This window comes from Rhinopithecus roxellana, chromosome 15, assembly GCF_007565055.1.
Source record: "Rhinopithecus roxellana isolate Shanxi Qingling chromosome 15, ASM756505v1, whole genome shotgun sequence".
NCBI lineage: Eukaryota > Metazoa > Chordata > Mammalia > Primates > Cercopithecidae > Rhinopithecus > Rhinopithecus roxellana.
Genome location: NC_044563.1, coordinates 97,588,564 through 97,604,704, shown reverse-complemented (window position 1 = coordinate 97,604,704; position 16,141 = coordinate 97,588,564). Strand labels below are relative to the sequence as shown.

At 53.3% G+C, this 16,141-nt stretch overlaps 1 protein-coding gene across 4 annotated transcripts in view; it reads left to right on the top strand.

Moving 5' to 3' along the window:
* Positions 1-15,269, top strand: part of USH1C (USH1 protein network component harmonin) — a 50,377-nt gene extending 35,108 nt beyond the window's left edge. For 2 of the 4 annotated variants that reach the window (XM_010370143.2, XM_030917819.1), the window contains 6 exons: positions 7,113-7,154; positions 7,557-7,610; positions 7,922-8,021; positions 10,882-10,991; positions 12,351-12,406; positions 14,782-15,269. In XM_010370143.2, coding sequence (XP_010368445.1) covers positions 7,113-7,154; positions 7,557-7,610; positions 7,922-8,021; positions 10,882-10,991; positions 12,351-12,406; positions 14,782-14,794 — 375 coding nt within the window. In that variant the 3' untranslated portion in view covers positions 14,795-15,269. The other 2 variants (XM_030917821.1, XM_030917820.1) reach the window with 2 other exon arrangements.
* Positions 15,270-16,141: the final 872 nt, after the last annotated feature.

Here is a 16,141-nt window from a genome sequence, read left to right as displayed (position 1 = left end):
AACAGTGTGTCCATTTGATATTCATTGCTCTCTCTTAGCTCTTCTTTGCTAGTGTAGGCTGGTAACTTTCAATGCAGGACTTGGAAGGCTATGTTAATGAATAGCCAGCACTCGGTCACATCCAGTCATTTCCTGATAGTATCCCAGAAAGCCTTGAATATGGGAAATGACTCCTGATCTAGCAGGAGAAAAGGGAGGGGAGGAGGAAGCAGGGCACAGGTAATGCTGTACCATCAAATGCAGTGTTAGGACACTCCAGTGCCGTTTTCTACGGTACTGGCCAACTGCACTGGCTTGAAGTGTAACACCCAGAAATTTCTGGCCAATTTCCCGCTATAGAAAAAATGAAGAGAGAGTTCCTAGAAATAATTTACTATTAAAAGAATAGGAATGTTTTTCTTGGATGTTAGGAAGATGAACCGTGTCTTTCTGAAAAAGACATATTTCTTATTAATTATTTGTAATCCAAAGACTATTTTGAAACATGCAATCTCTGAGGAAGACACGGAGCTTGGATCCCATGAAGGGAAAAACAAAATATTATTCCACTCCCGTAGCCATGAGGCCAGGCTTGAGTCAGTGCAAAAGCATCTCATGTCAGCTGACGGTAGCAGGGGTTGCTGAGGGAGGGCATAGTCAATAGCACCTGACCAGTGGTTTTTATTAACTGTCCCTGCATGGATTTGAGTTCCTGCATGGAGAGCAGGACAAGCATCTCAGGGCACTCAGGAGAGCTTACAAAGAAGGTGGGAGTGAAGAAACTGCCAGATGCCAGCAAGGCTGCGGCTTCCAGGGGGAGACTCTCAGAGGGACCCTTTCAGGACCTCTGGTTGGGATTGTGAGCCCTGCAGCTTCGATAGGAAGAAATCTGCCTGTTCTGGGGACATCTTCCCCCAGAGCCCAGCCAGGAGCTGGTTTCTAGGGCTGAGTTAGCCTTGCACATTTTTCTCTGTAAGTGGCCTCCATCAAGATGAGCAGTAGCTTTTCCTCAACAAATTTGATTCCACATTGATTAAGTACCTGCCTGGGGCCTCTCTCTGTGAGGGGAAGAGGGGAGCAGTGCTGAGGAGGATATGGAGGAGATTGACATGCCTGTGCTTTCCAGGACTTTACCATCTGAAGGATGAGCTGCTGCCCAGGCAAGCTTCCGCTATAAAATATGCATAAGCCATGCGCTATGGGAGGGATTAAGGTTGAAGACACCTCTGTGGAGTAGAGCGCTTACGAACTGAGCCTTGAGGGGTGGCAACATGTGGAGGATGGGAGCAAGGGCATTGTAAGTGCAGGGAACATAAATATGGCAAGTTGGAGTAGCAGGGAGTCGGACTGCCTGGGTTTGAATCCTGGCTCTGCCACTTACTAGCTAGATGACTTTGAACCCATGCTACTTCATCTATCTTAGCCTGGGCATCCCTGTCCAAAAATAGGAATGTTAATGGCAGCTACCTATTCGAATCAAATAAGTTAATATATGAACACATTCTAAGTTAAGAATGGCAAGAGAGGCAGGCACATCGTGCATGTTCAGTAGACATTAACTATGGTTATTGATAGTCCAGAGTACAAGAAAATTTGGGTGAAGCTACAAACCTGGGATCTTAGCAATCTCAGTTAGTCTCAGCAAAACTTTGAGTCAGGGTCAAGATTCAAGACAGAGTCCAGATTTCTCAGATTCTTCAAGGCATCACGAAGTTCCCACTGTTAGTTCCTGATCAGAGCCCAGGGAAGGCAAAAAGCCCCCCAACATAAGGAGCGTCTGAAGAACTGGACCACAAATGTCGTAAGCGACATCAAAGCCAGGGTTGTCCCAGCCTCAAAGTCCAGGGGATTGTTGTTTGGTTGGCTTCATCTGGCCCACCTCTCACCCTTGTACCACCCACCCTCTTCCTCCCTGCATGCCCCTGGCAAGGTGTCATCAGGGCTGCAGCAGGAAGTGTGAGTGACCACATGCCTACACAGTCAGCCCAGCCACCAGCAGGCCCCAAGTCATGGAAACAAACGTCTGTGTTGGCTTGACACTTGTGCCTGCCACACCAGCATCTCCCATAGGGGAGTTTTCAGGGCCAGATCTATACACAGGCACTGTCCCATGTGCTCACCATACTATTTAGTCATTCATTTATTCATTCAACACATGCTTATTGAGCACCTACTATATGCCAAGGCACTATGCAGGGCACTGGGAGCCCCTGCTAGATAGACAGCTGCAGCCTCCCTTCTCAAGACAGTTTGGTGGGGAACAAAGAAAAGTAGGCACCTGCCACACCATCAGGGTGGAGATGGAGGAAGCACAGGTGCTATAATAAGGAAGAGGGGTGGAGGAGAGGTAAGTTCAAGGGAGGCTTCCAGAAGGCAGTGATGCCCAACCTAAGACCTGGGAGGTAAAGCAGAAGAAGGAAAGAGCACGTGTAAAGGCCTCAAGGCAAGAAAGCCTGGCATTTTTTTGAGGTTAAAGCTAGGCAGTGTGAGGAGGGTGGCGAGGAGTGAGAGATGAGGCTGAAAAGGAAGATAGAGAAGCTCATGAAAGGCCTTGGGGGTCAGGCCAATGAACTCAGTAGTTGATGGGGACTCTTGGGAGGGCTTGGGGCAGGGTTGTGAACTGATTTGATACATATTGCCCAAGGAGATCAAGTGGGTTAGAGCCAAGCAGACAGGTTGCATCAGCTCCCCTGGATGCCACTCTTCCTAGTCCTTACCCCATGGCCTCTAGAGACTATGTGCCTACCCACTAGGAACAGCAGATGCTTCACACTGTGGTCCAGGGACTGGAGCTGTGGCCAAAGAGACAGCCCTTAAAGACAAGGGACACTGGATAGCACCCATGACCACTGAGAGAGGGGTCTGAAAGTGTGTCTCCTGGGTGACACTGGCTGCAGGCAACCCCAAGCCAGGCTCTAGCTCAAGCATCTGATTTCTTAGAGCCACTCAGTAGTTTCTGTGGTCTCAGCCCACACTGTGGCCAATGGACTTCTCATCTCTCTGTGAAGATCACACGCCCAGGACCTCCAGCAGGTTGAATGAACCAGGCTGGCTTCGCATGTGCATGGGTGTAGATTTGCATGTGTGTAGAAGTAGCATGGCTGGCCTTGGCCACCCCACCATGACCTCACCTGGGTCCCTGTTAAACTAACTCCTGCAGACATTTTGCCCAAGCCCACAGCCTCCACGAGGCCCTGGCGTGTCCACCATCTCCAAACCTGTCATGGTCCACCAGGAGCCCAATTTCATCTACAGGCCAGCTGTGAAATCTGAAGTTCTGGTAAGCCCCTTGGGTCCCCTCCAGGTTGTCTCTAGAGGAGCAGACCAGGGCTACCTCCCCTGGGCTCTGCTGTCTCCGGAGTGGAGGGCAAGTGAGGTGGGACAAAAATGCAGATCACAGATGCCATCTCTTAACCTTCTTATTGGCCAAGAGATGAGGCCACATGGGTGTAAGTGGATGTTGACATGACCAATGGAATTTCTGTTTCCCACTAGATTGAAGTCTGGAGCTCTGTCTGAAAGTAATAATATTCGCTAAGACCTGTGAAGAGCCTACTATGTGCCAGGCTCTGCATGGCCTCAATTAATTCTCACAGCAAAACTGTGAGATGGTTCCTGTGGTCATCCTGTTTAACACGCAAGGAAAGGGAGGTTTAGAGAGGTTACCAGAGGGGCACCAGGTTCCCCAGGCAGAGCCTGGACTTAATACTTACCCTCATGCCTTTCACGCTCCAAAGCCCACACTCTTACCCTCGTTGCCATCTTGCCAAAACCTACAGAGATTCCAGGTGCCCTGGCCCCTGCCCTAAGGCCTGTTGTGGCCTGGCAAGAAACACCCTCGGATGGAGAACTGGCCAGAGCAGGTTCACTCCCCTTCTCCAACTTACTTCTTACTTCTCACTGGGACTGGGAGTCTGAGGTGTGATCCTGGGGAAGTGGGAAATGTCCACCAGCCTCAGTTACTGACAGCTAAGGGAGCTAGGATTCGTGTGCACCTCCCAGAGGTACCGACCACTGGCTGGCCTCCCATGCACAGTGAGAAGATAGTCATGTCAAAATTTTAACTTCCCTTTCAAGGAAACTCTATCCAAATGTCAAGGCAGGACAGCGGAGATATTTATTTTGGGCCTTAGCTGTCCTGTCAGCTCCCTAGAGAGCTAAGTTTTTGCTCCTGGGACAGCCTGTGGATGCATCCATGTCATGGTCTCTGGCTAATGTCAAATGGTGGTGTCTGCTTGACGACAACTGGGTAGCATCTTTGGGCATTGAGCAGGCCCTTAACATAAGCCAGACTGTCTGTTCGGGGAGGACATTGGCAGGGCAGCCCCAGGATGGCAGGCCCGAGGCCTGGCACCAGGGGGCAGACAAGACCTTTTGGTAACATCCAGTGTGGAACTTTTTTTTTCTCCTCTGGCAGCCACAGGAGATGTTGAAGAGGATGGTGGTTTATCAGACAGCATTCAGACAAGTAAACTGATACCCACTGTGTGTCTGGGGGTCTCCCCACCACCCCCCATCCCTCCCACTCTGTGCCACTTCTTTGTCTCTGGGAGTACCTGGTCAGGTCCACAGCGTCCCCATCTGCCACCAAGCGTCAGGCCAGAGCTGTGTCCTCCATTTCCTGTGCAGGGGTTGGGGAGGATTTCATATCAGATGGGGACCCAGGGCTTGTTAGACCCCATGCATGAGCTGAGACAGCAGCAGGATCCCTGGGCACTCACCTCTTCTGCTGCTCTTTGTCCAGAGAGGAGCAGGGCAGAAGGAACCCTCAGAGGCCCACAGAGGCTAAGATGGGCCCTCACTGCAGCCCTAGGAGAGAGGGAAGGGGCTGCTTAGGTGTCTCCCTGTACCTTCCCCTCTTCTTCTCCGGACAGATCACAGCTTCACCAACCCTGCCTCACACTGAACCAGCGTCAGGGAAGAGGTGGTAGCTGAGGTCCTCCCTGTGCCTAGGGTACTCCTGTGCACAGGGGCATGGAAGTCCTTGCTGGTCCTCTGAGTGACATTAGGCAGGCAGCCACCTACCCCCCTGCCTCCTGGGGTACCTCCACAGAGCCAACCATTGGATTGGCTGTTTCATCACCAATGAAAGAAACCCCAGGACAGAGGGAGATCTTGCAGCCAGCCCGGGCTTCTCCAGCCTCCTCACTGATAACCCACCATCAGACCACAGGCTGATTTGACTACAGGCAGGGAGCAGAGGGACGGTATCAACTGTGCAGTGAGACACAGGTGTCAGCAAAAGAGGCTGCTCCCAGCCCAGGGATTTGTCAATTTAATCTTTCCAGCAACCCTGGGTGGTAAGTGCTATTATCATACCCATTTTCTCTATGAGAAACTGAAACAGAGAGATTTGAAAATGTGCTCACAATGGCACAGCTAATGTCAATCCCTGGATTTGAATCCAGGAGGTTGGTCTCTGCAGCCTGTGCTCTTAAACACTGTACCATCCTGCCTTAAAGCACTGTCGTCACAAAAGAGGCCTTCCAGGACTTGGCAGTTTAGGGCACAAACAGCCCTCCCAGGGAGAGAGGCAGGGAAGTGTGGAGTCTAGGCTCCAGAGTTGGAGTCAAACCCTTGCTCCCCTCCCACTGACTGGGTGACCTTGGGCATGAATATCACCTCTCTGGGCCTCAGTTTCTTCCTCTGTTGAATGCGGGGCTGGGCTGCCTCTTTAAGGGCTGACCAGCTGCTGTGACTTATGAGTCTCTGATCTAAATTCACACAAAACACAAGTACCTGCCATCTGGCCCATCCCTGAGAGCTTGTTCTCAGGATCATGGAGCAAGGAGGCCAGAGCCAGCAGTTCTCAGCCTTCCAGGAGAAACAGCCAGAGCAAGTAGGGCCCTCAAAGTCACAGAACATCGACTCCACACCCTGCCCAATGATCCCTCTTGCCCGTGCATTCGCTGTGCCCCCTCCTCTGTGTGTTGCCCACACACTGACCTGGATGTAGCCTCCAAGCTGAGCTGAGCTCATGGCCTCCTGGGGTTGAGCCTGGGTGATTAAGCCAAGTGAGGAGGGATGCCAGGCAGATGCTTAGGGATCTGTCTGCTGATATTTGGTGCTCGTCTTGTGCCCGGAACTTAGTTGGTGCATTCTGAGGATAGGGGAGTCTGTGGCCTCCCCGCCATGCAGACCATGGGCCCCAGGGGACACTTGGTGTGGTCTAGGGACCTGCATGCTGCGGGTGCCTCCACTCAGACGGCGAGGCCTGCCACGGGGCTCTCCTCCGCTCCCACCTTCCATGGGAACCAGCCGTGGCTCTGCTGCCCTTGTGCTTAGCATCCTGGCCCCTCAGCCTGGGGGTGCCCCTGGCTCCCATTCACTGTGTATGACTCCCAAGGAAGGCCACCTAGTTCAGGCACTACCTCACTATGTGTTCAGGTGCCACCTCACTGTCTTGTTTCTACAGCCTGGAGCCATTGTCCCCACAGCATCCCCCATCAAGCCAGGTCCCCTGAGCTGTGTGTCCTCCCTTCTCCCCTAGCTAAAGGGCCAACCTGCGCTCCCCAGAATCTGGGGAGGCCTCTTGCCTTCTAGGTGAGCATTACATGAGAACACTGCCAAGCCCCAGGCAAGCACAGCTTCTTGACACCACCTGCTTTCCTCTTGGTGTCCGTGGCCTCCCTCCATCACCTTGTGGCTGATTTCCAGGAACAGCCTTCTCTTGAGCTGGATGGTCCCCTCCTGTGGAGTCAGAGCACTGGGTGGAGACACCCTGGGCTTCATCCCCCAGGGTCTGGGCCTGCTCCAGTGGAGACTTGAAAGAGATGAGGTGGGGCCTAAAGGACTTGAGGCTGGGCTGAGACTTTCAGCAAGGCAGACGCTGCCTCTCCAGACCATCTAGACATCACTGGTGCCCCTGCAGCCCCTGACGTTTGTGCCGCTGAAGCAGGGCAGGGTCGAGATCCTCTAAAGTCTTCCTCAGCCTCCGGCTTGTCCCTGCACAGGAATGCCCTGGCTGCTGGGGCTGCCAGCCTCCTGTCTGCATCCCCCACCCTGGCCCAGCCTTCCCCTGCCCTGTCCCTCACTTCTGACCCTTGGAGTCTGACCATTTACCCTCCTCCTCCTTGGCCCTAACCCTCAAGGGCCTCTGCTCTGTTGCCCTAAGGCCCTCCCTTTGCTTCCAGGATTTTCGGAAATATGAGGAAGGCTTCGACCCCTACTCCGTGGTAAGAGATGACTCTTCTCTCCCAGGGGAGAAACCCTAGGAACAGGGCAGGGTGGGGTTAGAGTGTTTGATAGTGGTGCATTCTGGGCCCTGGGGTCCTGGGATGAGGTGGGGCCCAGAGGAGCCCAATGATGCCCCAGCTGCTCTTCCCACGAAGGTTCCTTCCAAAGGGCATTCCAGTGTGAACTGTATGGTGCACATACATGTGTGTGTGTCCACTGTCCCCATGGGGCCTGGAACCCCCAGTTGAAGACCAGTAGGGGTGGGGCTGGGCACGGTCCCCTTGCCCATGTGCTCTGTGGGGCCCCAGTGTCCCATAGGTGCCTGGATTCCTCTTCCAGCCCTACCCCCAGCGCCATCCTTCAGGCCAGCTCAAAGCTTCCCACTGTCTTTTTCCCTGTAGTTCACTCCAGAGCAGATCATGGGGAGGGACGTCCGGCTCCTACGCATTAAGAAGGTACCTGGGCATGTGGAGGCCGGTGGGCCACCATCCCTCTCTGCACCTGCCCCTCCTGCCTTGGTTCCCTGCTTCTACTTTCAAGATCACTCCTGGGTGACCTCTCAGGTCCCCACTGTCCTCCCCTCTCTTATGGAGATGCCCCTCTGTTGTAGGGCCACATACCCAGGTTCCACTTGGCACCGAGGCCACGTTTTCTCCTGATGGCTTCTCCCGCTCTTATTGTGGCTCTGTCAAGAGACTCCTTGGTGCCCAGGGGTCCACAGGCTGCTGTCTGCTTGGCTCCCTAAGGTCTGTTTTCCTCTAACCAGGAGGGATCCTTAGACCTGGCCCTGGAAGGCGGTGTGGACTCCCCCATTGGGAAGGTGGTTGTTTCTGCTGTGTACGAGGGGGGAGCTGCTGAACGGCACGGTGAGTGGGGACCAGCCACACCCAGGTGTGGGGATGATACTTTCCTCTTGGTGTCCGCAGCCTCCCTCCACCATCTTGTGGCTGATTTCCAGGAACAGCTGTTCCTGGAACAGAGATTAGACGGGGCCCTCCAGGAAAGCAAACAGGTGACCACTTGGAGTGGGCTGACGGTTGCTGGAGAGACGCCCTCCCACTCGGGTCCATCCATCCGGCTGCCTGTCCAATCCCTGGGGGTATGGGATGGTGCCGGGACCTGTGAGTACATAGCCAAGCCAGATGCCACCGTGCCCTCAGCAGTCCCCAGCCAGGGTGGGAGACGGGCTCAGAATTGCCACATACTGAAAGTCACAGCATGGTCTGCTAAGGGCTGACGGGGAACTCAGAGCGGAGGGAAGCTGTGGGGACTCTGAGGGGCCCCTAACCCACCAAGAGGAAGCGGGAGGCCAGGAGTGCTCCTCAGAAGGGCGAACTGTGAGCTGAGCGTTAGTCAATGTCAGCCTCGTGAAGGAGAGAAAGGGCTTTTGAGGAAGAGGAGCAGTACGTGGAAACCCCCAAAACCTTACCTGTCCTTTCAGTGATGGTAAGAGCCAAACATTTGGCCAGAACTAGCCAGAAGCTATTTGTGCCAGAAAATATTCATCTGGCTCACAGTCCTGTGTCTGAGCGTTTCATGGATATTAACTCACTTAATCCTCACAACAACCCTGAAAGCAGGTTCTGTTATTATTCTTATTTTACAGCTGAGGAAACTGAGGCTCAGAGAGGTTAAAGTATTTGTTCAAGGACCCACAGCCAGGAGAAGGCAGAGGCAGGATTTAATTCAGGCAGTTTGGTCATTTTGCTTTACTGTCCAGCACAAGTGCCACCTCTGTCAGAGGTCTTCTGCAGGCTTGTCCCTTCCCAGAGGGCCAGAGGCCCCCATACCCTGTGTCTTTCTTCTCATTTTGTTTTGTTCTTTATCCTTTATCTACAAAAACACCCTCTGCTGATGAGTGAAACCTTTGCAGACCCCAGGCACAGTCTCTTGCTTCAAACCATCACCCCCTTCACCTGTCAGTGTCTGAAACCCCTCCATTGGTGATTTCTTCTTCCATGTCAAGGAAGCTCCTGAGTCCTTTGTGGCCCTTTGTGGAGATGTAGGTGCCCTTGGAGGAGGAGCCCCAGGCCTCTTACCTTCCCAGGCCAGAGTGGGGGACCCTATGAGCAGATCCCTTCCAGGCAGTCCTAGGCTGGAGGCAGGCTGTACCACAAGCTGTAGGAGGTAGAATGGAGGTGGTAAGAGGTAAGGGGCAGGAAACAGGGGGAAAGGCCCTTGGGGGCTGGCAACTAGGCCTCTGTGGGTTACTAAGGTGAGGTATGGGTATTGGGAGCCCTGGGTACAAGTCCAACTCTGCACTCATGCCCTCAGTGGCTTCACACTCTAAGCTTTTATTTCAGTCATAGAAGGGGGTCCTGCCCAACTGGGCAGCTGCCCCAACCTATCAGTGCTCACCCAGGCCCCCCCTTCTTCTTCTGTCTTCATTTCTTTGTCACCTGGTGACATTTCTGTGATACCTGCCTGCTGTGTCTAGCAGAGAGAGGGGACCAGGATGGATGGGTGACTCTCCTGGGTCCTTCCCACTTACAAAGCTCCAACCCAACCACTGCCTTATTACCCCTGAGATTCTGTCTTGGATTTGTACAAAATGAAAAGGTGAAAGTCATCCATCCCCACTTGCCCTGCACAGAGGCAACTGCTTTCTATGGTTTGGTCCTGCACCACTTTGAACATAACCAGCCACTGATGACTTTCCTAGGAGCACGTGTGTTTTAAGCCGCCATGGCCGCCATTGTCAGTATCATACACCACATTCCTATGGGCCTTCATGCCCACAAGTCTCCTGGGTGATCTATTTCAATGTGACCTGGAGAATGTTCAGTGGACATCAGGACTGGGAGAAATTCCTCCAAAATGGGCTCTGATGTCGAAGAGGTGTGGAAAACGACACACAATCTGTCTACCTGTTGGAAAGCCACAGTGCATGTTAGCACATTAAAGACTGACAAATCCTGCAGTGGGTAGCTCTGTTCAGCTTATAACTCAGCTTTCCCCAAAAGTATTAGATCCCAGGCATCTCTTCCAGGAGCACCTTATTACAGCATTCATTTATTCAGCAAATATCTACTGAGATCCTATTTTGTGTCGGGCATTATGTTAAGTGCTGGGATACTATGGTGAACCAGAAAGATAATCTCTGCCCACGTGGAGCTGACAGCATGGTGGGAGAGACCATCAGTAAACAAGTAAACAAACAGATTAATGATTACAAATTGTGAAAAATGCCAAATAAGAAAAGACCAGGATGCTATGAGAGAATAGGCAAGATCTACATTCGACTGAGTGGGGGTCAGAGAAGCCCCTTCTGACATTTCCTCTTAGACCTAGAAGAAGAGAAAGCAAGGTGGGGAACAGCAACATGAAGTCTCTGAGGCAGGAGAGAGCAGTGGCAGCTCAGGGACCTGAAGAGGCCAGCATGACTGAGCAACACAGAGGGCCTCCTGGCAGAATTGACTCAGGCCTCATACTGTGCTGGAAATGCAGGTCTGTCTCCCTCTGTAGTAACAGAGGCTCATCATCAATGATGTCCCAGTTCTCCTGAGCTGGGGTAAGGGGATGTGGATGGGATAGGGATGAAATGCCCTTTGACTAGCCACTAACCAGGTGGCTAGTTTCCCCTCATGCTTTCTGAGTCCACATGACCTTTCAGAACCCAGGTTCAGGTCTCTTCTGTGGTCCGGCAATGACCGCTCTTTGCCAAGCCCTGGGCCAGGCATGCGTCACATACAGCCCTGTTGGCCAACCAGCCTCATCTGCCTGCAGGTGGCATTGTGAAAGGGGACGAGATCATGGCAGTCAACGGCAAGACTGTGACAGACTACACCCTGGCGGAGGCTGAGGCTGCCCTGCAGAAGGCCTGGAATCAGGGTGGGGTAAGAATAAGTCCCCTTCCTCCTTTCCTCCCTCACCTGCCTGCCTCAAACCCTGGCCTCTGCAGCCAGGCCTCACAATCAGATGCTGCATCCCAGGGCAGGCATCTGGGGTCCAGGCAACACTTTGGTGACACCCACATACCCCATCCAGCCAGTGGTTTAAATCTGACAAGATAGGATTCAGAAAAATAAATGTCAATTCCTGACCTTGGAACATAAAAGCCAGTGGCTCAAACAGACTCCAGAAGCCAGGGCATGACAGGTCACCCAAGAAAAAGACTTAAGGTATTTTCTAAGTGCACACTGAACAAGAATCAAGAGAATTCTGGGGGCTACCAGAAAGCATTAACAAAAGCAGAGAACCCAGGATGAAGGAGGGGCTGGTGGGAATCTGCTCTGCGATCATTAGACACCCACCTGGGTCAGAGCCACTGCATAAGGTTGCCCAGGCTGTGCACTGCACAGTCTGAGGGGGTGCCCTTTTACAGACTGTAGTGTGAATGGTGCCTGCTCACGTTGTGCAATGCACAACCTGTGCAACTGTATGCAGGCAGCCGAGCCTGAGGTATTAAGTTCAGTGCCGAGGAAGCTACCCAGATGGTAGCTTCCATGAAGCTACCACATGAGGGGATGTGGAGAAGAGAAGACTCACGGGTAACATGATGACTATCTTTGATTATCTGAAGGTCTGCATTAGGGCAGAGGGAGCAGAAGTGTTCTCTCTGATTCCTGAGGGAAGACCTGGATTGGATGGAGGGAAGTCCTGGAGGGGAGAGAGAGAGATTTCAGCTCAATATTAGGAACTAGTTCATGGTAGAGGGGCCCAGTGATATTTCTGATACTTTTCAGGGGATACATCCAAGCCAAGGAGTGAATGAGGGGCAAGTCAAGGATGGCAGTAAAAGGGATTCAGGTGTTAGGATCAAAAAGCTGGGCCAGAAGTCCCCCACTTGGTTGTGCATCAGAAAGTGCATCGGAATTACCTAGAAAGGTTGTTAAAAGTACTATTTCCCAGGACTCACCCCTGACTTCTAGGGGCCAAGTCTATAAGTCTACACTTTTAAGAAGTTCCCCCAAGTGATTCTGAGGTTGTTGCCTGTCCCCAGTCCATAGATCAACATTTGGGAGCTGAGTATCACTCGAGCGCCTTGCAGCCCTGGCCTCTATAGTCCCGACGCCTCAGAGACTAGAAACGTCCTCAGACCATGGCAGTCCACAGTGGGGCCCATGTGTGCCCATGGGAAGAAGGTGCAGGCTCGCTGATCCTGGACCATGGGGCCCAGAAATGGGGATGGAGTGCCGGAGCAGACACACCATCCAACTGAGTGTGCCCCAGAGTCACACGGCTTCTCCCCACAGGACTGGATCGACCTTGTGGTTGCCGTCTGCCCCCCAAAGGAGTATGACGATGAGTTGTAAGTATGTGCAGCCACCTAGCCTGAAACCTCCTCTTCCTTCTCCAGAATCTCAGCCACCTTTCTCCAGCCCACCCCCAGCCTTCTCCCAGCCTGAAGGAATGGCCCAAGCACGCAGCTTCTCCTAGCCAGAGCTCCTAGAAAACTCCTGGACTAGAGCTAAGTCATTGTCCTTAAGCAGTGTCTGAGCTGCCTCCCGGGCAGTCTTGTCCAAATTCTTCTCTACTCTGGGGAACTGAGGCACGAGGTCTTAGACCGAGTAAGCAGTGATGTTGAGACAAAGACTCAGAATTGTTATTCCCCACTCAGAACTCTATCCCCTACCCCATTAGTAGATGGTTAGAAGGTGTCTGTGTTCATCCTTCACTCTCTGGAAGGTCTTCCTGATGTCTAACTGCATTCACTCATACTGTGCCTCTAGGCAGCCAGGACCACAGGCTTTTGTCCCCACCTTGTGGGATCTCCAGGGAGCTTTGGCCTAGTCTGTCTCTCTGTGATTCCCTGTGTGTCTGTCTCTATCCTGTGGATCTCTCTGTCTTCTCTTCTCCTCCCTCTCTGTCTTTCTGTCTTTCGCCCTCTCCTTCCTTCCTGTCAAACTCTTATCAGCCCCCCTCTTTCCCCTTCATCCCAGTCCCCTTTCTCTCTTACTGTCTCCTATTCTTTCTTCCTGTTTCTCTCCATCCCTGTCTCTGAGTCCCTGCTCCTCTGTCCTTGTCGTTCTGCATCCATTCTTATCTGTCTGCCTTTCTCTGTTTCTCTGCCGCTGTGTGGTGTCTCAACTCCATCCTCACCTCATCCCATCACCTCCCCAGCCCTCACCCACCTACCACTCACCCACTCACTGACCACCCCCTGCCTCCCTGTCATGGCTGGGCCTGCTTGCTCCCCGTGGCCAGCAGAGTCTGAGCTCTACACATGTCTTGGAGAAACCAGGGTCCGGCAGCTCCTAATTCTGGAACCCAGAGGCTAGGCAGAACCCGAGGCAGGAGCCCAGTGAAAGGAGAGGCCCCATGGAGCTCTGCCTGGGAGTAACCAAGCCTGTTTTGTGTTTCTTGCTCTGCTCTGTGTGTATAGTGCTTCTCTTCCCTCCTCCGCAGCAGAAAGCCCCCAGCCGGTCCGAAAGCTTCTTGAAGACCGTGCTGCCGTGCACAGACACGGGTTCCTCCTGCAGCTGGAGCCCACGGTGAATAGGCAGGCGGGCCAGAGGGCCCTGTCTGTCCCTGCTGTGTGCAGTGGCCATCTGCTGCCCACGCTGTCAGCAGGTTCTTTGGACTGGTGTCTGGAGGGTACACAAGGTGCCATCCCTGAAGTCCTGCCCAGGGTCTGCTGTTGGCCACAGTGGAATTCCTCAGACTCAAAGCCCTCCCCTCGGGGAAGTGCTACAGAGCCCAGTCTGTAGTACTTGCTTGGGACCCAGGTGTCCTGACTCATCATGGCCCTGGGACCTGCTTTGAGTCCCAAGCAGCACCCAAATGAGCAGGATGAAGCCCTGGGCACCATTCTCTGTGGGACACAGACAATGCCTCAAACCAGGCATTTGGGGCTGAAGGAACCCACAGGAAGCCTGGCTGGAATTGCCCCCAAGAGATGTCCTCAACAGAATGTGAAAATTCCCCTTCCTGTGAATGCCAACCTGCTGGGAGCTCCTGCTCCACCCTGGCCCCTACACTTGGCCAGAACCAGGGCTATTAAGAGGTTTTGAAGGCTGGTCCAAAGAACCAGGGTTGGTGGATTAGAGTTGCTCATGTCCTGTTGTGCCCTGTCATGGCCTGAGCCGTGCTCAGAACAAACTGTCTTCTCTGCCTTTTCCCTTCCTTGGCTGTGGGCTCTATCTGTGGGATATACCGTGGAGCCCAGATGTGGGATGTGTTTCTCACCCTGTGATAGGGATGTGCCCGTGGACAGAGCTGGCAGGTGGCTGTGAAACTGGTGTTTGGTGTGGCCTGAAGCCACAGATGGCAGCATCTGGGGCAGACCCAAGCCTGGACTTGACTTTTCTGTTACAACTTTCCCAAAACATTAGGGCCTCATGCTCCCAAGACAGTTGGCCAGCTAGACCACGGCTTCTGTGGTGGCCCGCGTGGCCCTATGTTTTCTGTCACTTGCCTTTTGCAAGGGACTCTTACCCCTGTTCCTCCTAGTCTCCTCCTCCCCCCATCCCAGGTGTCCCTCCCGCTTTCTCCCTGGCCTCTTGTGTGCTGTGGCTGTGGCTGGTGTGTAGCCACTTGGGGCCTGCACCCAGAGGGGTCTCCAAAGGTTGGCAGAGCCTCATGCTGCCAGGGTGGGTGCGCCCCATTGTGGGGCCTTGCTCTGGCTGGGCTGAGTGTGCACCTGCAAGGCTTGCACCCACCTGGGCTGTTTCTACTTCCCTACAGGACCTTCTTCTGAAGTCCAAAAGGGGAAACCAAATTCACCCCTAGAAAACAGTGAGCTCCGGCCCCACCTCCTGAACACAAAGCCTTGAGACCAGCCTTGAGAGAGGCCACACTGCACACACCAGACGGCATCCCTGGGACCTGAACCTAGCACCCAGGAATCTCAAAATCCCTTTGGCCCTGAACCAGAGCCAGATAAGGAACAGCTTGGGCCACTCTAATGAAGGCCAACATGGAGGAGAGGGAGCAGCCAGCTGTTTGGGAGAAGATCTCAGGGATCCAGACTCTCATTCCTTTCCTCTGGCCCAGTGAATTCGGTCTCTCCCAGCCCTGGGGGACTCCTTCCTTGAACCCTAATAAGACCCCACTGGAGTCTCTCTCTCTCTCTCCATCCTTCTCCTCTGGCCTCTGCTCTAATTGCTGATAGGATTGTCACTGCATACCTTACTCTGAGCTCATTAATAAAATAAACATTTCTTTTCCAGCTTGTAGGAGTGAGTATGGATTTGGGCAGCAGATTCAAGGCTGCAAATCAAGAAACCATAAGGTTTGTGGCCCCTATTCAAGGGTAATAGACAGATCCCAGTGCTATGATCTGGGTCTGACATGAAGGATGTGATCAAATGGCCAGGGCTGGCTCGGAGCAGAGGGTTGAGAAAGCAGGAGATGGGCTGGACTGGGCTTCAGTGTCTTCTCAGCAGAGATGGTAGGAGATGAAGTCTGTGTGGCAGGAATTTTGCTCAATTCCAGAAAGCAGAGCTGAAGGCAGAAGCCCCAAAGGGTCACCTCAAGATATGGGGCACCCCAGCTTCTTTCAAGAACATCACGGCCACGAATGCTTCTCCTGAGGTCACCACAACAGCATGTGAAGGAGGGAGATGGCAGGGTCCACTCCCTCCGTGGGTGGAAGTGCATCCCACAGAAGCTCGTGGGAGATGCAAGGGCTTGAGGCAGGAAGGCGTAACTTCGAGGGCCCAGCAGGCGGAACGTCAAAATTTTTCTGGTGACAGGAACCAGGGCTGCTAGCTCTGAGGAAGAGAATGGGGCTGTGTCAGCAAGACTCGCCTGACCCCATCTCTGTTTCCCCACTCCACATTCCTGTAGTAGAATCTGATCGGGCCAAATCACCTGAGTGGGCGACCCTTGAGTTAGGGACCAGTCACAGGTCCAATCAGCTGTGGCCGGGGGTGGGGTCACATCCCACCCAACATGGCTGCTGAGGCAGCAAGGACCGTGGGCAGCAAGTCATGATCACCACCCCTACCAGAGGATGACTACAACATCCCTTGTCCCCCACCAAACCCTGGGTATGGAAAGGAGGTGGACTGGGGTCCCAAGAGAAGGCAGTCTGAGGGAGAGT